Source organism: Acomys minous, assembly GCF_964271855.1.
Source record: "Acomys minous genome assembly, chromosome: 13".
NCBI classification, from domain to species: Eukaryota; Metazoa; Chordata; class Mammalia; order Rodentia; family Muridae; genus Acomys; species Acomys minous.
The window spans coordinates 28,054,422-28,080,950 of record NC_140495.1 but is presented as its reverse complement, the minus strand read 5'-3'; the positions used below and the strand labels follow the sequence as shown (position 1 = coordinate 28,080,950).

The 26,529-nt window shown below is 42.6% G+C and overlaps 1 protein-coding gene across 1 annotated transcript in view; it reads left to right on the top strand.

Annotated features, from left to right (window-relative positions):
* The window catches only part of SLC9A9 (solute carrier family 9 member A9), a 550,188-nt gene that overhangs the window by 30,252 nt on the left and 493,407 nt on the right, over positions 1-26,529 (top strand). The window contains exons 3-4 of the mRNA XM_084751783.1: positions 10,816-10,893; positions 12,360-12,436. Coding sequence (XP_084607909.1) covers positions 10,816-10,893; positions 12,360-12,436 — 155 coding nt within the window. The remainder of the gene's footprint in view (positions 1-10,815; positions 10,894-12,359; positions 12,437-26,529) is intronic.

The window sequence follows — 26,529 nt, the reverse complement described above, 5'->3', positions numbered from 1 at the left end:
AACTAGCCAGGGCTACATAGCCATATCTAAAAGATCACCACCTCCATAAAGAAGCTTGAAGTCAAATTAAGACCAGAAATAAAATAAAGGAGACTGGTTCGTAGTTTAGGATGTATTTTTTCAAGCCCAGTGCTGCCCCCAAGTGGCCAAGACCTGACACACATGCCTTGCCTGCTTCAGGGTTCAATTTTAGGCCAGGGATTCCAATAATTTTTATCCGAGGAACACTTCATTCAAGAAAAGCCCCGACACAGCCTCACAGAATGTAGAACTGGCGAATTCAAAGTTCACGGGCAGGAAGGAAAGGAGGCTGCGCCCCGGGCAAGTGCTGAGCAGGCACAGGCAAGCACCCAATTCCCTTCGCCACCAGTAGGATACAGCGCCTCTAATGGTGCCTCCCTCTGACGACCTGTGTCCCTCAGCATCAGTCTGCGGAAAGCTCATCTTCACTCTCCGCCAAGTGCCTGCTACATGTAAGATTTAAGGGCTCCGCAATAAAAATCTGGAGAAATGTAAGAGCGTTTTCTGTGTGAATAGCCGCCCCTTAATGTGGCCAAGCCACAGCCTCAACGTCCCGAGTAGGATTTCACTGATTTAAAGGCGGCCGTTCGCCGTTTATTTGCACTACTGCTTTAACCTTACTCTGCTTCCTAAGCTCTGTCAATGTCTTAACTTTGGTTTACTCCTCTGCCCAGGCCTCATTCTTCTCCTTCTTTCCAGCTTATCATCTTTGTCCCCTTATTTTCTCCCTCCTTTCTATCCCATTTCTATAATCATTGATATCCCATTTATCTCCCTCTATATAGTCCCGTTTTCTAGGTGCTTAAAGACATCTACTCACCGAAGAAGGGGCCCGGAGCCACTGTACCTGCTTTCTCAGCACACACATCCTCCATAACCCCTGAACCCATTTCTCCACTGAAGGCAACCCCCCCCCACCAACCTCCCCCCTCCCCCCCCCCAGCCGCCGAAAATCAGCAATGCTTCTAAACCAGGAAATCTCGATCTTTAAAGTATTGTGCTGTAGCTCACACCTGGGTAGGGTTGGGGGGCGTCGGCCCCCTTCCCAGCCCATCTCGGGGAGCAGTCACCAGCAAAAAACGCACAGTTCGTTTTGAAGGTTTTGCATTCTTGCCCCTGTCTGAAGTGATTGAATTTCACAGACACAGTGAGTAACTGGGGAAAATGTGTCCCAGATGTGGCGCTCAGAAATTATTCTGAGAACAAGGTTATGTACACAAAGCCCCAGTCTCCCTGGGCATCTGTCACGGATGCTGGCACCTGCATCCAGCAGCAGCCGCTTTCTGCAGCTGAGCTCTTTGTCTGTCTGCCTCCCCTCCTCCTCTTCCCCCCCCCCCATCTCTGTCTCGCTCGCTCTCTGTCTCTGTCACTCTCTGTGTCTCTCTCATCTCTCTCTGTCTGTCACTCTCTGTGTCTCTCTCATCTCTCTCTGTCTCTGTCACACTGTGTCTCTCTCATCTCTCTCTGTCTCTGTCTCTGTCTGCCTCCCCCCACCCCCTTCTCCTCCCAACCCAGCCTTGTCCTCGACCCTCTTCTTTTCCACATCACTCACTCCCTAGAGGCCCCCCCCCTCCCCCCCCCTTCACTCCGGTGATTCTGGAGTGTTTCTCCTTGGCTCTGACCTTTCTTTCCATCAAGCCCAAGTCTCCAAGTGTTCCAGACAGTTGGGCTCAGTGAAGCAAAGCTCAGGAGGCCTGTGTGTGTGTGTGTGGGGGGGTCCTGACCCTCTCACCCCCGCCACGTCAGCAGCTTCCCAGACACATTCTCTGTCACTCACCCAGGTGTAAAAACATAGGTCTCTTCTTCTTTTTTTTTTTTTTTTCCTTCTTTCATTTTTTTACCTCTCTCTATTTCAACCTTAAGCCCTGCTAATCCCCTCTGCCATATGCCCGGTTTATTTTAAGCAAATCCTTGTTGAGTGACTAGGTGTCTCCTGGGTTTGTTTCTTCCCATCCTGTCACAGGCACCTCCTTTAGCACTAACAGTCCCTTGTGCTGGCTCTGGTAACTGTAGCCTGACAATGTTTTCCTTTTACCCATCAACGTTGATGCCTCTGCAAACTGATCCCAAAGGGCTTCTCTTTTTAAGTGAAACACACACACACACACACACACACACACACACACACACACACACACACACACACTTTATTCTTTGAGCAGGTGAGATGCTCACATGACTCATCATCATTTGAAAGATTCAAAAGGATACGCTGGGATGGTGAAGCGCCCATTCCATGTGCTTTCTGTCGGCCTCATTTCGCAGCCGATAGAGAAGTAGACGGGCGGTCAGAAGGGTAGAGATGGAACGCGATGCTGGTAGGGAGGTTTGGCTTGAGGGATTCGGGGATAAAAGGGGGCAGAGACAGAACAGCAAAGGTGGAGGATCCACTTGGAATGAGCATCTGTTACTTCTATGTGGATTCAGTTGGAACTCAGACCTAGACCCGACCTGTCAGTGAGGAAACAAGTCTACGTGTCTGGCCAGGACAAAAAAGGAAATGGCAGGTGTGAGTCCTGGACAGTTTCAGGTACATGTGCCAGGCATGCTGTTCTGCCCCTTGTCCTTCTGAGTTGACAAATGGGCAAAAGCACCTTTTCCCACTTATAGGCTGATGCCTTAGCTATTGTAATAGTCACATCAAATTTCAGCTGCAGATGATGTGACAATGTACTGACCAGGCCATTATTCATCTCACTGCCCTCTCTACTTTGTAGGGCTCCCGTGTTTGCAAGTCTATTTACAAACAAAAACTCAGATTAGATGTTGCCAAATCAAGTGTGTGTAGACAGTATTTTCATAGCCACTGTCAAATTATACCTCTTGGAGATCATATAAAAGTTCGTATTCCTGATTGCCATTAGTGTTTCATCCAATTTGTAAAAGTGTCCTGGCTTTTCTTCATCTCTGAAGTGAATGAATCCAAAATCACTACCAGTGGATTTAAGAGAGTGTTAGTCTGGGCTGCCATGGGCCCATCCTCCCCCACCCTCCCCCACTTTGTTTATTTCTTTTCTGTGGGTGTGCCTTGTGTCTCCAGGCCCTACACCATTAGCATGTGCCTTTACTTAGATTCAGATCTATAAGAGCCAGCGTCCTCCAAATCCATGACTCCGCTGAAGCCTCTTGCTTGTAGACACTGTCCTACTCATGGTGCAAATGAGGAAACAAAACCAAAACGGGACTCAGAGAAGTTGAAAAGGGGACCCAAGGTCACTTGACTAGTATCATGGCATAGTCTCATTAAGTATTTTGAGTCTTCCCTTTCTCTCCCTTCTGAAGATCAAACTAAAATTAAGCTGATGTAGAAGAAAGGGCAAGCAGATCCGCAAGCCATCCCTAGATGTGTCCTGTGGCTGTGGGCCCCAGGTCATCTGAGTTTTCTCTAAAGTCTCCCTAATTGCATTAAAAATGAATATAGGTCATGGATTCTACTCTTTAATATATCTTCACCTATTTTAGTATTTAAAAATATTTTTGTGTGTGTTTGGGTGGAATGTTCTATAGATATTTGTTAGGTCCATTTGATTTATAAAATTGGTTAGTTTCATTATTTCTCTGTGTAGTCTCTGTCTCAATGATGTGTTCATTGGTGAGAGTGCGGGTGTTGAAGTTTCCTATTATTAATGTGTGGGGATCGATGTGTAATTTAAGCTTTTGTAATGTTTATTCTATGAATGTGGGTGCCCTTGAATTTGGGGCATAGATGTTCAGAATTAAGACATCATCTTGGTAGACTTTTCCTTTGATTAATTTTTGCTGAAAGCCTATTTCAGTAGATAGTAGAACGGCTACTCCAGCTTGCTTCTTGGGTCCATTTGCTTTGTAAAAACTTATCCCAGCCCTTTACTCTGAGGTAATGTCTATCTTTGTTGCTGAGGTGTGTTTCTTATATGCAGCAGAATGATGGATCATGTTTTAGCATGCGTTCTGTAAGCCCGTGTCTTTTTGAAAAATATTTTAAGTTATTTGCTCGCAGATGTAACTGAACTAACAAAAGCGGTGTGCTTTCCCTGTGGCTTGGCCTATGATGACCCCTAGAGCCAGGGAACAAGCATGGCACTGCATGTGGGGAGCCCTTGGGTAGATTCTCACCCATACTGCAAACCCCATCTTATCTGCTGCGTTGATATCTAGAAATCCCAAAAAGCCAGCCATGTCAGAGCAGTGTCTCTCTGCTGGAGAACTCCAACTTACAGCTTCCCTCAAAGCCTTGTGCTGCAGGTGTGCTGTTTGCTGCTTTTCTTTGATTTTAGCTTTTATGGAATAAATCTGTTGTGCAATGAACCTTCATATTCTTTGGACCAAGAGGCTTGCTAAGTTTTCAGTAACAAAAACATTGGAGATGACTGAGCATGCCATTTTGCTAGCTGTTTGGACCTGTCCAAAGGAACCAACTATTCCCCAATTAACAAAAGCCTAGTCCTTAGTCTCAAATCTTGCTTAGTTTTATGAACTCAGTTCCCTTGGAAAGTGTACATTTAGTTGGCCCATGTATACACATTCAATTCCCAGTGATATCCACGTCATGTTGACTGACTGATAACTGGACACGCCATTAATTTCTTCTCCTGTCTCTGGAAAATAGAGATAATTGCATTTGCCAGTTACCAGTCAAGAATGTCATCAAATGTGATGAAATACTGTTTTTAAAAGATATCTTTGGAAGGACTAGGCCACATCGATCACGGTCTTTCACTAGTGTGGTAATTTTAGTCCTTATTTACTTAGTAGGTCAGTAGAACACTGGCATTTCTTGTCAGACAAGTCATAGTGAGTCATTGCCTACTCAGGTCCAAACACAGTTTTGAAGCTACAACCTTCTGAAACCTCCTGGATTAATCTTGGAATATTCTGCTTGTTCTTGGAAACCTTCTCGTTCATTACTTCAGGGAACATATGTGTGGGTCATTCTGGTCAAATACTGGTCCATATGCAAATCAGCATTTCAAATACTTTTGTGAACGAACTGACATTTTACTGTCCTCATGTTTTCTTTAAGATTTAACACTGATGCGGAAACACCTGCTTTCTTGCAATATAGATAATGCTTCTCGGAGTCTTAGGTCTGTTGTTTTAAACCAGCCACCCCTTGATCAGTGAAATAAAATGTTTGGAAATTAAATGGTGAGAATGTACAGTCTTGCTAACTGTGCAAATATTAATATGCTATATGATTTCCACTAGCCACCAGTGTTAGAGGTAAAACTCCAGTCCCTAAGTTCAAGAGCTCAGTGTACCACATGGCTAGTGGCCACACTCCAGTATCTGATCCCATGAAGTTCTGATGGGCAGGATCTGAGGGTCTGATCTATAATATGTGCCTTGAAAGATATATTTAGATCCTTGTTGGGGCATTTTGGATCTCTGCTCTTCTCCTTCACCTTTTGCCTAGGACCCACCCACCCCCAGCCCAATATTATAATTTTAAAGATGAATAGTTCACTACCAGGGCCAAGATCGGAGCACAAATCTAAAGGAAATGGCACATGAGATTTCCAGTGGAGGCTGGGACAGTGGCAAATCCAGCCATTTCTGAGAAATTGTCTGGGATTGGAGTCACTCCCAGAACTGATTTAGCAGCAACTAAGCCTAGAGCTAGGCTGAAAGGAACACCAATCTGTTTGTATACACAAATAAATCCCCCTGTGCTGCGTGCCTCTCTCAGCCTGCCAGCTTCATCTGGCTGCTCCAGAACCTATAATCCAGTGGTGTGTTAGTTAACCCGAGTGCAGGGAGCGGGCCATTCTGAGTATTGAAAAGTTATGCATCGGCAGTTAGCCTGGTTTCTGCAGGGAAGCTGCAGAGGCAAAGGTTTTCCTGTGAGGAGGTCATGCCAACAAGCTTCCACCTTCCAGATGGTCTCAGCTGTGTCCTCATCTCTCCAGCTTGAGAGATGCTCCTCTGCTTGGAACACCCACAGCTTTCTGGCAGATCTAGAACAAAGTCCGTGTCATTGAACATCTCAGGAAGGGAACATTAAAACCTCTACCCACACTTTACACAGGTCAGGAGATCCTGTAAATAGAGGCATTTGTTTGTATGATTGTTCATTTTAGTATAGAAATAGTCTTCCCCAAGGAAGACCATATCTGATTATCTGGTAACAAATGACCACCCCTGGAAACATATGTACATACAAGTAACAACATACAGACTGAACAGGTTATTCTTAGGAATATGTATGTATATACATACATGCATACAATAACAATGAAGAAAGAGGCCATGAATTTGAAACTGAACAGGGAGGGGGTGTATGGGAGGGCTTGGAAGAAGGAAAAGAGAAGAAATGTAATTATTAAAATCTCAAAAGTGAAGAACTTAACATTTTGATTGTTTGAAAAATAACTTTCATTTGGAAAATGCCATAATGACACTTCATACCATGTGTAGCCCCAAATATTGAACTCAGGTCATCAGGCTTTGCCAAAAAACCGCCTTTACTCAGTTTGCCAGAGAGTTTTAGGCCAACCCAACACAAGCTAAAGTCACCTGAGAGGACAGAACGTCAATTAAGAAAATTCCTCTGTAATCAGGCTGCTAGAGCGTTTTTCTTAGCTAGTTAGAGATCGGGGAGGCCCCAGGCCATTGTGGGTGGTTCCATCTTTGGTCTAGTGGTCCTGAGTTCTCTAAGAAAGCAGGCTGAGTAAGCCAAGGTGAGCAAGCCAGTAAGCAACACTCCTCCATGGCCTCTGCATCAGCTCCCTGCCTCAAGATTCCTGCCCTGTGTGAGTTCTTCTGACTTCCCTCAGTGATGAACAATGATGTGGATGCATAAGCCAAATAATTTTTTCCCTCCCCAAGATGCTTTGGGTCATGGTGTTTCCTCACAGCAATAATCACCCTGTCAAAGAAACTCGCTAAGCCTTCCTGCAGTCCCTCTATTTCAAAAACCTTAGTCATAGATTGTATTTTTATCCTATTAGTAATGAACCCTTCAGAACTGCTAACTGGCACCAGGACTTTATGGATGTTATCACTTCGTCCTTCTAACTACCATATCTTTACCCAAAGTGCTTTTGTGTCTATTGTACTATAAAGAAATCGAGGCGCTAGGAGAGTGAACAGCCGCCCAGGCTAAGGAGATGAGATTTGAACCCAGGCAGCATGGCTCTTAGGCCCACACTCTTAAAACTATGCTAGGTAACTTAGGTAACAAGAATTCTAGATCATAAGGGTTTGGGACTGAAGTGGAGCCCTTTGACACACTCCCAAGATTTTCTTATTTTAAAAGCCAGAAGTTTGGAAAGAGAGAAAAAAAATGAAATTATAACATTAATGTCATAAAGTCTGTTATAGAATTTCTAAACCAAAGGGAAGATGTCTGAAGAACTGGGAATAAATTATAAAGCACAAACCCTGGTATACTTAGGCTAATTAAAAAATGGGTAGTTTTCTTTATGCCTTAGGTGAACATGACTAATTTTACTCTATGTGGAGATTACTGCCTTCAGAGTGACTTTTATGAGTGAAGTAGTGGACACAACAAAATGATGAGTTTAACTGTGTTCACATAGTGTGAGACAGTTCCTCTTTCTGTGTGAGTGTTGTGTGTGTTCACATGTATACAGGTGTATGTATACCTGTGAGTGTGTGCGTATATATGCCTAAGGCTTTCTTTACTCCTAGAAGTAATGCTTCCTTTCCTAGTTTTCTTGCCTCCTGTTTTTCAGCTGTCCATGCCATCTCCTCACACCTCCAGAAGATACCCTCTTTTCCCCAGCACCTGGTCTGGATTTTGCAATTGGTACCAAGTGCTTCTCTTAATGCAATGGTTCTCAACTTGTGGATCAAACCCTTTGGGGTCAGATGATCTTCTCACAGGGGCCACATAACAAATATTTACATTACAACTTATACCAGTAACAAAATTTACAGTTATGAAGCAGCAAGGAAATAATTCTATGGTTGGGAGTCATGACAACATGAGGAACTGCATCAAAGGGTCAGGCATTAGGAAGGTTGGGAAGCACTGTCTTAAAGCATTGGGTCAAATCTGTCTCACCTGGGCTCCAACCTTCTCCTGGCACTGTTTCTAACCAGGTTCACATAAGCCTCACCTTTCATTTCTTTGGTCCCCTCAACCACACTCCCACCTGGCTTGCCTGACCTACCTGTCATGGTCATTTTTATAAAATTGTATTTGTTTCTCAATTTCTCTCTTAACCTGGCTATCACACAAATAATAGAGAGACTCTATTATATTATTTTAACAAGCTTCACAGCACAAGAACTGAGCAGTTATGAATCTATTCTTAACCTTCTAAGCTAATTTGGTTTCCTCCCAGCTTACATCCCAGAGACACTTGCACTTTGTAGCTTTCATGCTCCTTCAGGTGTCTCTTGGACCTCTCCCTCATGGATGAACACCCTACTTCCTCTTCTAACTCCTCCTCCTCTGGCTAGCAGGAAGTCCAGCCCTATTCTCTCCCCTGATTAGTGATTGGCTGTCAGCTGCTTTATTGGCATACCAGGAGACAACTGGGGAGTAATGTTTACACAACATTAAAGCAGGAGATTGTCAGAACAAGGATAACAACCAGTATGGGGGATACAGAAATCAGCATTTGAATTACACAATAACCTTAGGCCTATACCTACCCACTCCAGCGCTGGCATTCTGCTCCCTGCCTCAGAACTCTGCAAGTGCTATTCTCTTTGCCTGGGTTTCTCCTTCTTCTCTGTGCCTTTTTATGATTTTTCATATCAGCTTGAAGGTTACCTTCTCAAGGAGCCTTGTTTGAATTCCCTGTCATGGCTTCCTTCAATGATGGACTGTGATGTGGAAGTGTAAGCCAAATAAATCCACTCCTCCTCAACTTGCTTTAGTCATGGGGTTTAATTACAATGAAAACCATAACTAGAACAGTGTGCCATAGGGCTCTGGTGGAAGCAGGGAGCATAGATGACACACCTAGATGCTCATTGGTACGGGAGTTTGGCATCAGTTGGTGCTTCATTGGGCTATGAGAGGGGACCAAGCTTAGATAGCAGTTCCTACTGCCCCCACCTTCTCTCCCTACGTAGTAATTAGATGAGCATAATTGAAACTGAGCATATGGTCTGAAAGTGGCCTCACTGTCCCAAGGTGAAAGCTGAGTCCTTGAAAGGCTCTTCTGTGATCCTGTGATGTGGCCAACTGTGGTCCATTCCATTTTAACAAGTTTGATTCTCAAAGACAGTTCTCTCTGTCTCTCTCTCTCTGTCTGTCTTTCTGTCTCTCTCTGTCTCTGTCTCTGTCTCTGTCTCTGTCTCTCTCTCTCTCTCTCTCTCTCTCTCTCTCTCTCTCTCTCGTGTAAACTGAGCCATGTTCTAGACACAGGGAGGAACTGAGGTGAGACAGAATTGATAAAGTATCACTGTAACCCTGGAAAAGCTCCTGATTTAATGGAGAAAACAGAGCAAGGTAGTCACCACTCAGAGTATGTCAGAAATGATGCTCCCAGGAGGAGCCAAAGGCTATGAACACACAGAGAAGGGGCAGCCTGGATGGAGAAGTCAGGCAGATCCACAGCAAAGCCACTTCTGAGATCTACTTCAGAGAAAAGTGAGGGGGAAAGGCACATGACAAGGCAGAGATTGCAAATTACAGCGTGAAACACATGCATCTGAGGGATTTGGATAAACATCCTAATAGTGAATGGGTCTTAGGGATGAAATGAGTGGTGTGTGTGTGTGTGTGTGTGTGTGTGTGTGTGTGTGTGTGTGTGTGTGTAAGAGAGAGAGAGAGAGAGAAAGAGAGAGAGAGAGAGAGAGAGAGAGAGAGAGAGAGACAGACAGACAGACAGACAGACAGACAGACAGACAGACAGACAGAGAACAAGATAAAGATAAGGATTTACTATTGGATGGTTTTAGAAACCAAATGAGCTCTTTGCAAAGTGTCAAGTGTACAGCAGATATTGAATTCAAGAATTCTTTCATCTCATTTCACTGTATTTCACATCAGTTCATACTTGGGTTTTTTGTGGGTGGGGGAGCTAAGTTTATTTAAGCACAAGTAAAAAGCAGTGGATAAATGCTAGAAAATGTGTTTTCATTTTCAAATGTGTTTTTCCACGGTTTGGAAATGTATTTTAAACTTTAGGGGTAAGATAAAATAAAGAAAATGAAAACTAACTCTGTTTTATTGGGTGGGGAACACTTTAAATCTTTGTCAGCAGCTAAAAACTTGAGCATTATAGCTTTTTGACTAAAAGGAAAGTGAAACATAATTAAAAAACACTTGAGCTTTGAAGAATGAGCTATGCATGGCGGTGGACACCTTCAGTCCCAGCACTGGGGAGACTGAGGCAGGGGATTGTGAGTTCAAGGTCAATCTGGACTATACAGTGAAAACTAGAATAATGAAATAAAATCAGGAATGACTAATCAAGTTAAAAGAAAAACTTTTCTTTCCCAGAGAGACTTCACTGAGATTTTTGTTTGCTGTTATTGCTAGCAACAGGATGAAAAAAAAATACATTTCAGATTTAAATATTATTTCACATGAGGATTTATTTTGATTTTGTTGTTTGGTGTGTTTGTTTGAGACAGGGTTTCTTTGTGTAGCTCTGGTTGTCCTGGAACTCACTCTGTAGACCAGGCTGGCCTTGAACTCAGAGATCCACTTGCCTCTGCCGACAGAGTGCTGGGATTAAAGGTGGGCACCACTGCTGGCCTTGGGTATTTTTTTAAAAAAATCTTTGCTAATTTAATAGCATGGCAATATAACCTTCATATAATCTTCACAAAAGTGTTATATCTGTTATGTAAACATATGTCTAACTTTACTTTTGTCTTCTTTGGCAGATGACATTTGACCCAGAAATCTTCTTCAATGTTCTGCTGCCTCCCATTATCTTTCATGCAGGATACAGTCTAAAGAAGGTAAGGCTAAGAGGCGCCCTCCTCTTTAATCATTAAAGTAGAGAACTTTGCCAACACTTTGCCAAAAGTAGTTATATTATATGGTATTTCTTATGCAGTAAGAGCAGCGCTGTGTAGATTATGCAACAAACCTTACAATCTTAGAATTCTTTTAAATCTATTAAATTTGTACCCAGGGCTTAGTGACACACAGCCAATAAACTCTGTGGTTTGCATAAAAGTGAGGCACGCTGTAAATGTGACGTGTACACTAGCTATTGAAGTCGTAGCGTTATTTTTAAAGAATGTAAATCCTCTCAATAATGTTTTATACTCATTTCATGAAGAAACTATAGTATTAGGAATATACTGTGTTAAACAAAGCATTAACAAACTCCACTTCATCATTTAAGGTTTATTTCATGTATCCCACTAGCAGGTTTGTAAATGACGTATATGACCTGTGTGACTTGACCATGCAACAGTGTTATCTTAGATGAGTGCGTGCCTAGGGCTCACATACTCATTCACACTGGGTTTAAGCCCAGAAGACTGTGGTCCTTCACACAGAGAGCCAGTTTTCAGTTGTTGAGCTCCTCTTGCCTGCCAGTGCTCAGGCACAGGCGACTGTCCATGTCAGTAATTCACTTAGGTGGGTGGGCGGTGCTGTGACACAGAGTGAAGCAGAAAGAATACGCTGGACACTTCCAGGGCTCGCCCCTGCCTGCCTTTGGCCTGCTATAGTCAGCAGCAGGCAGCTTCTTCATCACAAACGTGGAGGGTTTTGTTGTTACTGTTTTGTTTTGTGGACTCTAGGCTCCCTCTTGCTGTCAATGCTGGCTGCTCAGCTCTCACTAAAGCTCTGGAAGGGAGTATTGCTAACTAAGGAGCAGTTGGAAGGGTTTAGAATGTTCGATTCATGCAGGTCGTCCTTCCTCATACCCTACCTTAGTACTAGGCATCATCATCTTGTATTTCATCCATAAAGTATTTAGTTCAGGATTTTAAGGTTTGAGTGCATCACATTTAGAATATGTGTGAAGAAGAGAATTCAGAATATTTTATCAAAGTCCGATTCCATTTAGATAGTTTAGAATAGTACCTTAAGAGTTAAACGTGCTATGTCTACAAAACCCTTCTTGACCACTGTGTCTTGATTACTTGTCCCAGAACCCCAATTGCTTGTAGCCCAGCCTGTTCCATCTTCTGGGGTCTAGCTGCTTTGTGGGTTATCTTTCCCTCTGCCTATCACCTTCTAGATTTTATTTTCATTGCTCCTCTTCTTCTGATTTGAGGAGAGATCACTTACTAAGCTCCATGCCCAGGTGCACCAAACCCTAGGGATGAGGCTCCCAGAGGAAGGATCACTTGAGAACTAAATAGTGAGAGAAGGGAAGGCTGGGATCAGCATGCTGGATTCTCATTTCCTGTTTCAGTAAGAAATGCAGATGTACTCTATGAAATATTTTTTTTCTGTTTCTCCCCAGAGACACTTTTTTCAAAACATGGGATCCATTTTGACGTATGCCTTCTTAGGAACAGCCATCTCCTGTGTGGTCATAGGGTAAGTGACATTCAGAACCTGAGCTGGTGGCTGAGGGCAGCAATCTGGGGCAGGACCTCAATGGTCTGGATTCCTGCTTCTGGGACCGAGTCTGTTTACCTGTGTGTGCCTGTGTAATATTCATATGTGTTTCTAGTATGTCAGGTTGGGTTTGTTTGGCTTGGTTCGTGTTTTAGCTGTTGCATTGTGTAGCTGTGCTGGGGCTCTAACACGTTAGACAAGCCTTCTGCCACTGAGTGACAGCCCCAGACACATCTTCATGGAGTCTTTCAGCCGTGGTCCAACATTTCTTCATCTCCTGGCAAACCTAAGACTTCAAAGTAAAGCCAACTGCCACTGGGTGGCTGGATTTTCTCTCTGAGTTCAAGCTTCTGATTTAGGGTGTGTGTGGACCACTTGGCCTGGGTTATGCAAAGCAAATCACATTCTCATTTAGCTTGAGTAATGTATATGGTCTAAATGCATCTTTCTGTCATCTTTATAGGGCCTTACCTATATTTGACAAAATTATAATAGTAACTGTATGCCGAGGGCCTATTTCTAAAGGAAAAATTTAAAAGTAGGGAGTTTGAAACAGAGAACTTCAAGTACCATCAGGATTGTATATGGCTGGGGTGGCTTTGTGGTTGATGAACTGTAGAATGTGAGATTTTTTTTCCCCTCAATATATTTATTAGTTATGCTGCTGTCCAGGGACTAGCTGCAGAGACTCTGGCATAGAGCACACCATAAAACAAAATAAGGTCCAACAATGGTGAAACTTGCCTAATCTATGATCACATGAAAGCCCCACTGCTGGAAGATGTCCAACTGCTGTGACTGTCATGATGCGTCTGTCGTAAACTGTGTGACAAAGCCAACTCTACATTTTTTTTTTAAATCTACTGCCTGCAGTTATCATCACTCTAACCAAGAAAGTGATGCTGAGCGGACACACCAGTCATGCGTCCAGCCCTTCTCTTATGCGGTGTTCAGTGTGTGCCAGCCAAAGCTGAGGAGGTGTCAGGGCTCTATGCAAACCTGAATGCAGGGAGATTTGGTATTAAACGTGTGTTTAGCTGAGCTATAGTCTGTAAACATGCATCCCATGGTTAAGATGGTGAAACAGCTAAAGAGTTTAGCACCTGCAAGGGGAGGCTTGAACGAGTGCAGACTCATCACAACTAGACTCTCGAGTGCTCATTAAACTGTGGCCTGACAACTATGGCATGCATGATCTTTCACTATTTTAGGAGGCCTTCATGATGTGTGTCTGTGTGTGTGTGTGTGTGTGTGTGTGTGTGTGTGTGTGTGTATACCGGAGCTCAATAGGCAAATTTTGTACTTGACAAGGGCCTTAAAGATCTATGTATTTAAAGCTGCTCATACTGAAGAGAAGGCTTCTTGAAAGGCTAACTAATCGAGCCAGTGTTATCATCAATGAGAAACAGGTCCAAGGTCAACACAGAATCAAGACAGAACTCAACAGCTTACTTTCTGACTCAGCAGATCATGCTCTTGAATTCCCTACACCCCTATGCACCATGCCATGCTCACAGACAGTTCTGAGATACATGGCTTCTTGACAGGTATTTGTTGGCTCATAGAAAACACCAAATCTAGCAGTTTTGTACTATGAGGATCTGAATTTTATAATGAACAGAATTTCCAGAAAACTAGACAGTACTTAATTATAGCATAATTAGTTTTCATTAATGTCCCATTTTCTTTGTACATCTAATTTTAAGTATATACATATTTATATTATATACTTCTATTTTTTTAAAAAAAATCTTTATTCTTTCTTAGATCTGAGATATTTGATAAAGAGTAAAAGGAACCATACATGATATACATGAACTAACCTTTAACCAAATATTGCCATGTAAGAGATATGGTGATTTTCACTTACTGGAATTAAGAATTTATTTTTTGTGGGGGGGGGGAGGTAACTATGTAGTGTAGAGTACCCACAGTTAGCCTAGAATCTGCTTTGTAGAAAGCCTGGACTCAAACTTGTCATAATCCTCCTGCCTCTGCCTTCCAAGAACAGAGCTTAGAGGTGTGCATCACTGTACTTGGCTTCTTTAAGTCGATGTTATACGTATAACCAGAAATTTAAATGGTGATTTGAGAAAAGTGTCGTTCTGAGAAAATCTTCAGGTTTATGTGTTTATTTAATGCCTTTAGAGCCTGATCCCACCCCCTCCCTCCTCTCCTCCCAGTCCTACCCACATGCTTCTCTCCTCCCATTCTCTCCTTCTCAGAGAAGAGGAGAGCCCCTCAAGGGGTATCGATCCACCCTGGTACCCCAAGCTGCAAGAGGACTAAGCGCATCCTCTCCTATTGGGGCCTGATAAGGGAGCCCAACTAGGGGAAAAGGATCCAGTGCCAGGCAACAGAGTCAGAGACGGTTCTTAGTCCCATTGTTAGGGCATCCATATGATGATTGTACTGCGCATCTGCTACATATGTGTAGGAGGTCTAGGTCCAGTCCAACCATACCCTTTAATTGGTGGTTCAGTCTCTGTGAGCCCCCATAGGCTTAGTTGACCTGTAGGTCTTCTTGTGGTATCCTTGACCCCTCCAGCTCCCTCTACCCTTCCTCCCACTCTTCCTCAGCACTCCCTGAGCTGTTTTTATTGTTTGGCTGTGGGTGTCTACCTATGTTTCCATCAGTTGCTTGGTCAAGCCTCTCAGAAGACAGTTATGCTAGGCGCCTGTCTATAACTACAAGCATAGCCAAGTATCATTAATAGTGACAGGGGTTGCCTCTCTCCTCTAGGGTTGATCTCAAGTTGGGCCAGTCATTGGTTCCCCACTGTCTCAATCTCTGTCCCTACACTTCTTGTAGGCAAGATGCATTTTGGGTTGAAAGTTTATGGGGGGGGTTGGTGTCCCCCCCTCCCTAAGTGGGAGGTCCACCTGGCAACAGCACTGTAGACTTCTTGCTCCTTAACACCTGGTGCTTAGAACCTCGGCTAGAGTTATCCTCATAGACTTCCTGGAGCCTCCCTTGTCCCAGAGATTGCCCCACCACTGATTTCCTTTCTTGGTTCTCTCTTTCCTGGTCTGGGTGTGGGGGTCACACCCCCACACCCTGATCTCTGCCCACCTGGTTCCCACCACCTTTACCCTCCCCATTCCCTCTTCAAACCAGTTCCCTCCCTCCATCTTCTTCATATGTCTATTGTATTTCCTGTTCCGAGTGAGATTCAAACATCTTCCCTTGGGCCCTCCTTGGCTTCTTTGGCTCTATGGATTATTTCATTGTTATCCTGTGCTTTATGGCTAATATATTCACTCATAAGTGAGGACATACCATGCATACTGTTCTGGGTCTGGGCTACTTCACTCAGGATGATCAGACATGTTGACCATCCTTAGTCATCAGGGAAATGCAAAATCAAAATGATTCTGATATTTCATCTTTAGTCTCAGAATGGCTGAGATTAAAGACTCAAGAGAGAACTCATGCGGGCGAGGATGTGGAGAAAGGGGAACACTCTTTCGTTGCTGGTGGGGCTGCACACTAACTTATACAACCACTGTGGAAATCAATCTGAAGGATTATCAGAAAATTGGAAATAGATCTACCTCAAGACCCAGCTCTATCACTCCTGGGCATATACCCAAAAGATGCTCCATCTTACCACGAGAATACTTGCTCAACTGTGTTACCCAAGATATAAGTGCCACTATTGTACCCTTGGAGTATCTTGCCATCCTGGTCATTGTTGTGGGTTAAGGCTTTATAACTATTTGGGGCTATTGATTTCCTTTCTCCCTTGGCATCTTGTGTAGTACCTTCTGGTACTGTGAGAGCTAGGCCTTAGGAATAAGGAAGCCATAGCAGATCCAGCAGAGTCATCCAACTCCAGTGTTTGAAGTATGTGGTATCTTCAACAATGGAGATTAACATTCAATTCTGGGTGGCAACTACAGTGTAAAGCCTGTATTGTTTGTGGGGTGTTTCTTGGACTCTCTTGACCAATAACTCAAAAGGAAGTTTCTCATGTCTAGAACTGTGATTTTTGTTGTTGTTGTTGTTGTTGTTGTTGTTGTTGTTAGGTATCCTATGAGCCTTGGGGAAGAACATTTATCACCCTAGTTTACATAGCTTCATTTAAACTGTGTGTATACATACACTTATATACACATTGTCCTAAGAACTTATTAACAACCCTAAGATACTTTTCCAAATTACACTTTGTTTATTTAGTGTGTGTGTGTGTGTGTGTGTGTGTGTGTGTGTGTGTGTGTGCATACATGTGTGTGTAGACTCCCTTATACCATGGTACTCACGTGGACCTCAAAGGATAAAATATAGTTATCCATCCTCTTTTTCTACCATGCGTCTTTCAGAGATTGAACTGAGATGCCTAGCTTGATGGTAAACATCTTTATACACTGAGCCATCTTGCTGCTTCAAGATGCTTTTTAAAAAAAGCAATGAGACTGACATTGCTTTAGTTTCTCTGTTAATGGAGAGTTTAAACCAACAGCACAATACCAGAAATATTTAGAGAAAGAATAACTACTGTTTTGAATTTATTCTCTCATGCCAGGTACTGACATAAACTTTTCCTGTGTTGACTCAGTTCATTGTAACGATGACTTCATGAGATAACCACAGTTCTTATCTATGTTTATGTGCAACGATGCCAAGTCTGGGACTCGCTCAAAGCTCCACAGCAATTGAATAGCAGTAAATGGTAGAGCCTGCCAGACCCCAGAGTGCACACTTTCCACAGCCCCTTATTCTCCTAACACGGCCTGTAACAGCCCTTGTGTTTTGCACTGGGTTTACTGTGCCTGCCTGTAAAAGCAAGCTTTCAGTGATTTCAAGTTCTTATATTTCTCAGCATAGCTAGTGATTATGAGAAATCTGGGCATTTAAGATTTAGCCATAAATATGATTGCACAGAGGCAATGAAACCTACCTTCTCTCTCTGGAGCCAGCTAAAGGAAGACTGAATAGACTTTACTTCTTTTATGTTGCTGGGCTCTTGATAATTCACCCGGGAAAACCTGTGTTTATAAATATGAGGTTGTTTACACAATTCATGCCAACATTCCTCAGGACTGATTTCCCCATGGGAATCCTTAATATACACAGAATAGTAAGATGCTTGGCAGCCTTGTCTATGAGGCACAATCCTGAAGGGGGCCTCATGGGTGTTTTTCGTTGCTCTCTGAGTGGACATGTCTGGTCCTCTGGGAGACCTTTAGATCTAGTGAAATGGTGAGTCCCAGCTGCCCCCCAAATTACCGACTCCTCAGCCCTAAAGAAGGGGTACATTGGTCCTTTAGAAGCCAAGTGTGATTGACAGCTCAGAGGTGGAGGCTGAGCCTTATCCATCTCTTTAACCCCTAACCCCAGCAAGAAAGCAGATTTGAGATGAGCCCTCAACTTGAGGAGCAGAGACCCTGAGGTCATGTGTGAAGACTTCAGGGAGGAATGAAGCTTTTTAAGTTGGTAGTGAATTTTTATAGGTGAGAGCCTGAACAGATTTCCTCATTTCATCAGACCCTCCAGGGAGCTACAGTCTGTAAGAAAAAAAGGGGGAAAAAAGAGCCTCGAGTTTCCTAAAAGCCTGGGCAAAAACATAGCTGTGGCAGTGAGGGTTTTGTATGTGTGTCTCTGTGTTTAGTTAGAACTGAAGGGCTTCTTTAGAATGCAGTGAGAGTGCTTACAAAGTCTGGAGACCCACACACTATTATTTTAGCTTGTGCAGTAAGGTAGCAACAATAAGGTAGTTAGTTACTCTGAGTTTTGTTCCAAGACTTGATGGCCATCTGTCCTGTTGACTAAACAGTGGACGTGCTGGGCTCTAAAGCCAAAATGGCCACTCAGGTTTTTACAAAACTAACATCAAAGTCATTTCCCAAAGTAATGCTACCAATTTATTCTCCTAATGTTCAGCAATCGAAAATAGAGTTGCCTTGTAGTCTTCGTTTGTGTCTTCCTAATTAATGAATTAGTTATACTTTTATAATCCCTCTTCCCATTTGAGTTGTTTTGTCCTTTTCCCCCCACAAATTATTACAGCTCTCTTTATGTTTCATATTTTTAATGCATATTCACTTACATAGTTTGTAAGTATACCTCTCAGGCTGTGTGGTGTCTTCTTATATGGATAACAGTTTTATGTTTGTTTAATCAGTCTGTCTCTGCCCGAGAACCTCTGCAGAACTTTCTTCTTAACTGCTCTAAACTTTTGCTGTTTGTAGTGAGTCTGTTTTAGGGAACAGTTGTGGTTTTGGTGGACATTAGATTTCCAGTTAAAGTTTTCATCTCAAATATATAGCCAGTTTTGATAATACCACTTATTAGCTAGCCTTGCATTTCTCCAGAATTTTCTTCTGGTATTGTGGTTTCTATTCCTTGCCTCTCAGATCTTTTAGATTAATCTATAATCTCTGCCCACAAAGAGATACCTAGCTACTGAGTTGTTTTATTTGCTACAGCTTTTTAAGTATTAATGTTTTATACAGAAAGACTCAGGATATATTATTCTTTAGGATTTGTTTGTGCATAGACATTTACTACAATATATCCATTAATATACAAACATTTTATAGTATAAAAGTCATATTTTGTATTTTTGCATAACTGCATATCTTACTACTGTATACTTTACCATTATGTTTTCCTTAGGCATACATAAGGTATTTTGTCTCCTTGGACATTAACAGGAGGGAGCATACATAAGGTATTTTGCAGTGTCAGTGATCACTATAGTAGAAACTTTAAAACAGCTTAGACCCCATCAATAGGAAAATAGACAAGTAAATTCATACAATATAGAAATCCGCAGCAGGGAAAAGCAATAACATCATCTATGACAGCATAGATAAGTCTCAGAGTATTACGTAAAACAAACATATTGAATATAGCATCCTTGTTTGGAACTGACCAACACTGAATACTATCAAAACACATACATGTAGGCATCAAGATACTTGTGCAAGTGTGTGATAAATAAAGGAACTGAGAACACAGAATTCAGTGCCCTGATTGGTTTTTGGAGGGAGAGGGAAGAGACACAGAGAAGAGATACATTACAGATAATATACCGACTCGTAGGCTGACTCATAGGCTGGGTGGTTCCTCACGAATATTATCTAGTATATTATCATGATGCATAGCTTACATATAGCTTCCATATAGCCTCTTTCATGTATCAATTGCACTAAAAAGAACATGAGAGGAGCAAGCAAAAGGAGCTATTTGACGGCTTTGCAGAATTCTGCTTTGTTACCCTGCAGTTCATTTCCAGTCCTGGGAACTGGAATCCCACGGCATTCCCGTCCTATTCTTTATTTTTATTCTGTGATTTCAATGAGAACAGTTTGGGTTGGCAGACATCAGTGGAGAGACACAAATGCCAAGGGAGGGTTTGCCCGTATCCCCGGGTTCGTTCCTGTTAGTCCCAAAGCCCCTATGTTTTCCTTCTTTCTTCTACCCACACATCTCTCTGCTTTCCCTTCTCTGGGTCCTCTCTTCCCAACCATCCTTTCTCCATCTCTTGAGACCACCTGGATTGCTGTCCGTGCCTCTCTCATTCTTGTACATTTCCATGACTCAGGAAGACCTGTTAGTTGGGCCAGGCTAGAAGACCCGGGCCTCCCATCTGCATTCATTTACTCTGGGTTCTGAGCTGGCTTCAGCAATCACCATAGTGATATCACTGGTATTAAGGCGGGATATATATATCTTCTTCCCAGACACAGCTGAATAAAAAGCCTAAGCTCTGATCTGTGAAAGGACAGCCTAGGCTATTGACAGGGCGGCTTCTTATTATCAGTATCAAAGTGTGTGTGGACCACACTGCTGGCTGCCCAGAGGAGAGGGAAGTGTGCTGCGGGGCAAAGAAACAAAAGGCAAAAAGGAAGAAACACTGGTGAACACCAGAGGCTCAATTTGGAGGTAGAAGAGAGCGCACATTGATTTGCTGGTCTAATCCCCCTGTTTCCCTAGCCAGGGATAAAGGGTGGGGGGACAGGGGGGGAAAAGGACAAAAAACTCCCAAGGAAAAATGGAACCTGACTCCAAATTGGAAAAGGGACTATTGGAAGCACTGAGGAATGTTATGTAAAAGTACTGGAGTGGAACGAGAGCCATGTCTGCTCATGAAAGACAAATGTGTAAATTACGGGAAAGCATTCTGAAGGTTTGTGTGAAGAGCCCTTCCATAGACCATGGAACCCAAGGCCTCCAGTTATGGGGCTCCTAGAAAATGAAATAGCCTAGTCTTCAAAGCGCCGGTTCACCCTCCTCCTCTATCACCCTAAAATGTAAAGGGTGGTATTTTTTTCTCATTTCTCTCTCTCTCTCTCTCTCTCTCTCTCTCTCTCTCTCTCTCTCTCTCTCTCTCTCTCTCTCTCTCTCACACACACACACACACACAAACCCTGTCCATTCAGATATATATATGATGGTATATTCATTTTTATTTCTGTGTAATAACCTTCAACCTCCAAGTCTCAGTGTCTTCAAACAGCAGCCATGATTCAGCAGTTTAAGCAGGGTAATTTTTGGTTCCCACTTAAAGTCATTGATGTGACGTTGATGCTCTGATTGCTTGACTGGGAGTAGGCGGCCTAACTAAAATGGGCTCCCTCTTGTGTCTGATGATTGATGGTGACTTTGGTTATGATTCTGGGCTCTAGGTAGGACTTCAGAAACGTGTAAGGGACAAGAGTGGCATCTAGGAATGTGACTGCTGACCTGAGATCTTAAACTGTTCTAAAGAGAGCCAAATAGGGATCCAAGAGTGATATTCTATCAGACAAGATGGTATAGCAGAGGCCAGCAACAAGGCAGAGCTGCCATGTTGTCTATTATTTAAGGACGCTATAAGATGTCATAAACAGATAAAGATGGTGGGGAGGTGGTATTAGCCTAGGGCTTGAAACCTGCCTTCTGGGGTTTGGATCTGACTCTGTTAACTGTATTGGGGGACATAAGCTTTTAAGGAGCTACTTTCCCCTGCTTTGGCAAGAATAAAAAGATAAGTATAAGAAAGCCAAGGTAGGGAGCAATAGAGCAGACAGGAAGTGCTAGCATTCTGACCCTGGTGGCTGCTTAGTAGGGCTTGCCTAGGAGCTGCGTGGGTGGCGAAATGGACGGGGATGGCTGATGACCATAGGAAGAGAAGTAAGATTCCCGCTTCAACCTTTGCTCACTGTGGGCTTGGTTGTCAGATGCATCCCAGCCTGCGCCTCATACCAGCCCCCCTCATCCTTACCTTATATGTTTCCCACTAGGCTGACCTTCTCAGCTGTTAGTCTTCTTACTTTTCAGGAGTCAGTAGCTAAATTGCCAAGTGAGAACAGAATTCGTAGAAATGTGAGAGCTCTGCATCCCATCATTGACAAACAGATGGACAAGAAGCAATAGAAATGACCTCGGCTAGCTTTGCGCGTATCGGCTCTAACTTGACCACTCAGCATCCATTGTCTCTTTTTAATCTCACAATGATCAGCGCAGACAGATGTTTCTCTTCTTAGCTCCCCGTGTAAAGACAGGTGCCTAAGGCTCCCATCTGTTTAGTGACGTTTACAAAATACCACTGGTGCTAGAGTATGCCAAAGCCACACTTGCAACTAAAATTGCATCCTTGGACCTTCAACATATCAGAAGCATCAGGATTTCAGTAGACATGCGCAGCCCGAGGTGGTACTGCAGACTTCTTGATCCCATATCTGCAGCCTAGCAAGAGCCCTAGATAACTCCCACTGGCGCTAAAATGTGCCGCATTCCCAAATTAGCAGAGAGATTTAATATTTTTCTTAGAATGTACTAAATGCAGACTCTAGGCATGGAACTAGTTTCAACTAATATTTAATCCATATTATTCAGAAATCACTGAAACTAAGCCAAAGCAACTAATTTTATGATTCATAGTCACAAGATTTATATGACACATGTCTAGACCAAATAGTGTGTCTGTGTATTATACAGCAGATAATTGGTAGAACCTGTTAGCTTGGCATGGAGGAGTATCACAGTGAGAAACCTTCAGTGTTCCGGTCCAAGGATTTTAGCACTTCAGGTGTGGGAAGTGCTCAACCTGATTTAGCAATTACATTCCGATGTCATTAAATTAAAATGGCCCCAATAAAGGACTAGGAGTCAATCTTAACTACAGCTCTGAGAGGTTTTACTGGCCTATTTCACTCTTGCCTGCTAATCCTCACAGCATGAGAGGCAGGTGTAAAACTTATTTTCCGTGGGCAACCCACGTGATCAGTGGGATCATGACAGTTGATGGTGATGTCATTGCTCAGCATTGGTGAGCAAGTGCACTCTTGAAGGTCATTGCTAGAGGACAGATACTTCAGGTCTGTGTCTCCAAACGGCTCTTGGCCACTCCGCCTTTTGGTTGCCTTTAAAATGCAAGGACTCTATTTTTCTTGCAAGTTCTAGTATTTCCTGAAGCTATTAACCAGTGGTTTTCTTGGTGTACTAGGGAGACCATGCCATTTGTTTTCTCTCCTTAAGTAAATTCTGTAACAACAACAAAAAAATTAAATACAAAGCTAGGCGTGGTAGCCTATAATCTAGAACTTATAAAAGTGAAGAATGTGTGTGGTAGGGAAGGAAGTTCAAGGTCACCTTCAGCTATATAGGGAGGAAAAGGCCAGCATGGCTGCTTGAGACCCTGTCTCAACCAACCAACCAACCAAACAACCAAACAAACAAACAAACAATGAAGTATTAAGTACAGCAATGACAGTTGCTTGCAGCATTCTTTAAGCATTTCATATGTGCCCATCACTGCCTTGCGCACTTCCTGTGTAGTAGTAAACTCACTTGATCCTTCCAGATTCCCCTCAAAATATATTTACTTCTCTCTCTCTCTCTCTCTCTCTCTCTCTCTCTCTCTCTCTCTATATATATATATATATATATATATATATATATATATATTTACTTCTGTGTTTTCTATATATACTTCTATATATGTGTGTATGCATACTTTTATAAAATGTTCCAAGTTTGCTTTATCAGAACAGTTTTCTCATTTTTGTTAGATAGCAAAAAAAGTTTGAAAAAATTATCTTGAAAGATCTTCTAATTCGTTGTATAGACTCGTGCCAAACATTTTGTTAACTTACAATAGAAACTTAAAGAATCTCAAGGAAGGAAATCTACATAGAATCCAGGAAGCCAAGAGCAGATCCTAATGTCAACTATGAGCTTTCATTAGCAGTAATGTATCAGCATTAGATTGGAAGCTGTAACATGTGGCCCAGATAGTGCAAGATATAATGTGAGACTAGAGTGAGGGGATGTGATCATACTTAGATTACCTCCTGCCCAACTCTTCTATAAACCTGAAAAGGTCTGTTAATTTAAAATATAATTTCCACATTATAAATATTTTTATAGGATCCATTTGATAATAAGTAGACAGAAGCAGAGATTTTTCCATGGTGGCTCCCGTCCCGTACGTGTTGAACATTAGTTTCCTTTTAGGTCCATAACCCGCCCCTGCAAAATCATTAGGCCTATTGTAGCCAAAGCAGCCTGTCTGATGGTCTTTTCCCACTTCTGTATCCTGGCACCTGGCCTTCTGAGAGTAGCACTAGCAGTGGGACTCTAAGGCTGCTGGGAATGTGTTGATCCGAGTAGCCTCACCTACATGACGGCCCTCCTCTCAGTCTCTTAGAAAGCCTGCTGTGAGTATGGCGCTTGCTCAGCAGCCCACATTTAACTTGTGCCCCTCCATATCAAGGAATGAATATCAGCCCTCTTGAGCCTTTTGCCTCTTTGCTTTAAGCGTTCAAACTGTGCTTTTGACAAAGTCATGAGTAGGTAAGAGATTTCCTGGAGACTTAGTCTCTTGTATTGTTGATCCATAATTAATTGTAATTCAAACCATTTTTTAAAATAGGTCATAACTTCACTGTGTGTGTGTGTGTGTGTGTGTGTGTGTGTGTGTGTGTGTGTGTGTGCCATGCAATGTGACAACATTCCCTTCCTCCCATGTCACCTGCTATGAATTGCTTCTGAGTCTCCCTGCCACTTCTGTTTCAAAGTTTAGTTGGTCCTCTTGATTTTTCATAACTTGGTATTCCATCACCAAGCATTCTTCTTCCTAGGAAAACCTTTGGCTTCTTCCACAATGAGATAAATTGCTTACATGATTGTGAAGATGTTGCTGTTAATTTGCAGCAAAACAGTAGCTATTGTAGGTTGCAGATTTAAGGCCTCCACAGAAATCAATGTCCTGACTATTTCACACTGCACTGCACAGGGCTGAACACAATTACAGCCTTATCCCAGTGGAGAGGAATTAGGAGCGCAGACAGAGGGAAACATGATCCCAGAGAGTGGAAAGTAAGGAGAAACTCATTTGGAAAAATGTGAGTACTTACTGCTCAGGCTTTGGGGAGTAATTTCACTTCTGGTCTCACTGTGTCTGAAGGAAGGAAACTCAGGTTAGAAATACAGTGAAAGATGCTGTTTTCATAGCCCTCTGCCCATAGACAGTGTTTTTTCATAGCTTACCATATTTTCATTTTACGGCCATAGGAGACTGGCAGGGGCAGCATTAGTCTACTGTGTGGATACAAACCCCAACGGTCAATTATTTCCCCCAATGTTGTGGATATTTGTCAAAGCTGAGGACAACTGTTTGCTCAGATCTCTGGCTCTCTGCAAATGTTTTTCAAAGGTGGCTAAGGGTGTAGCCCACCCTTGAAACCTGCCTTTCAAACCAGCCACCCAAAACAGAACAAAAAAAATGAGGCATATGAGAGATGTGATAAATAATATAATCACATGTGTTGTATGTGCACCTGTGTGCACATCTTTACTTGTACAAAACACTTTCAATCTCAATGAGTTTTTAACCCATTTTATTTCAGTTTTATCATGCAAGCTAGGATTTAAAATTTTCCTCAAAGGCATATATCCATAAATGATGATAAGGACAATGAGGTCGGTCAGGGCCCAGAGATAAAACTGCACGTCACTGAAAGTCTAGCATCTGCAATGGTCCCCACGTTCTCAAGCATTTCAAAAACAGGAGTTAGATGAAATTATATACACTGAGATTGCAGGTTGGAAAACATTAACTCGCTCAATTGCAGCCCAAATTATACATTAGGTCAGACTCAACTGATCTATTGCTTGCCCTGACCTTCAGTTTAGCTTGGCCACTTCCATTGAATTTTTAGGAAGAAAGAAATTGGTTTTCCTGTTGGAAAAAAAAATACAAACCACCCCAAATATTTTCTCCTATTCCTTCTAAATTTAACTGAATTTCCATATGTCATATTAGGAAAATACAACTACCTTAAAAGTATCTGCTTACATGGTTGCCAAATAATTTCTGCTTGCCCCTCCGCTTCCCTCCCTTCAGGCATCCAGTAGGATACGTTACAAGGAACATGCTAAGCCAGCACAATATCAGTTCCAAAGCACATGCTTGGATGTCTTTCCTTCTGTGTTGAGAAGTTCCAACAGTCAGGAAGAATGGAACCAATTTTTTTGGTCATAAATTTCCATAAAATGGGAGAGATTATAGTCTAACATTGCATTCGTCGTAGTTATTTAAATATGTTGAAGAATTTTTTGAGTAGAGTTAATAGTCTTCATATGATTGACTCATGAGCACTTGTTAAAGCCATGTTATAGTTATGCCAGAAGGGGACGTGTTGGGATCATACCGGAAGGGGACATGTTAGGATCATCAGACTGAAAGGGGACCTGCACTTAGCTCAGTGTCGTGTGCAGACCTGTGCTGCCCAGTGAGCTGAGTGCTATCAGATATGGGTGAGAGGGACCCACTACAAAACTGAACATCATCAGCATTTAGAAATGCTCACAAGGATTGGAAAGAATAATTCTTTTGTCTGTTAAATGTGACAAAAACTGGGTATTTTGTTTAACATAAAAAAATGCTAACTACAGGCAAAAACCTATAGTCATGGAAAAGTGGGAGGCTGAGGCAGGAGGATCACTCTGAGTTTAAGGCCAAACTGGGCTTTAAGTTTAAGGGCAGCTTGTGCAGCATAGACAAACTCTGTCTCAACCAAGAGCCCATAACCAAAAGCCCTTTATGCAGCATGCCATTGTAGCGCTTTAATTTACAGGT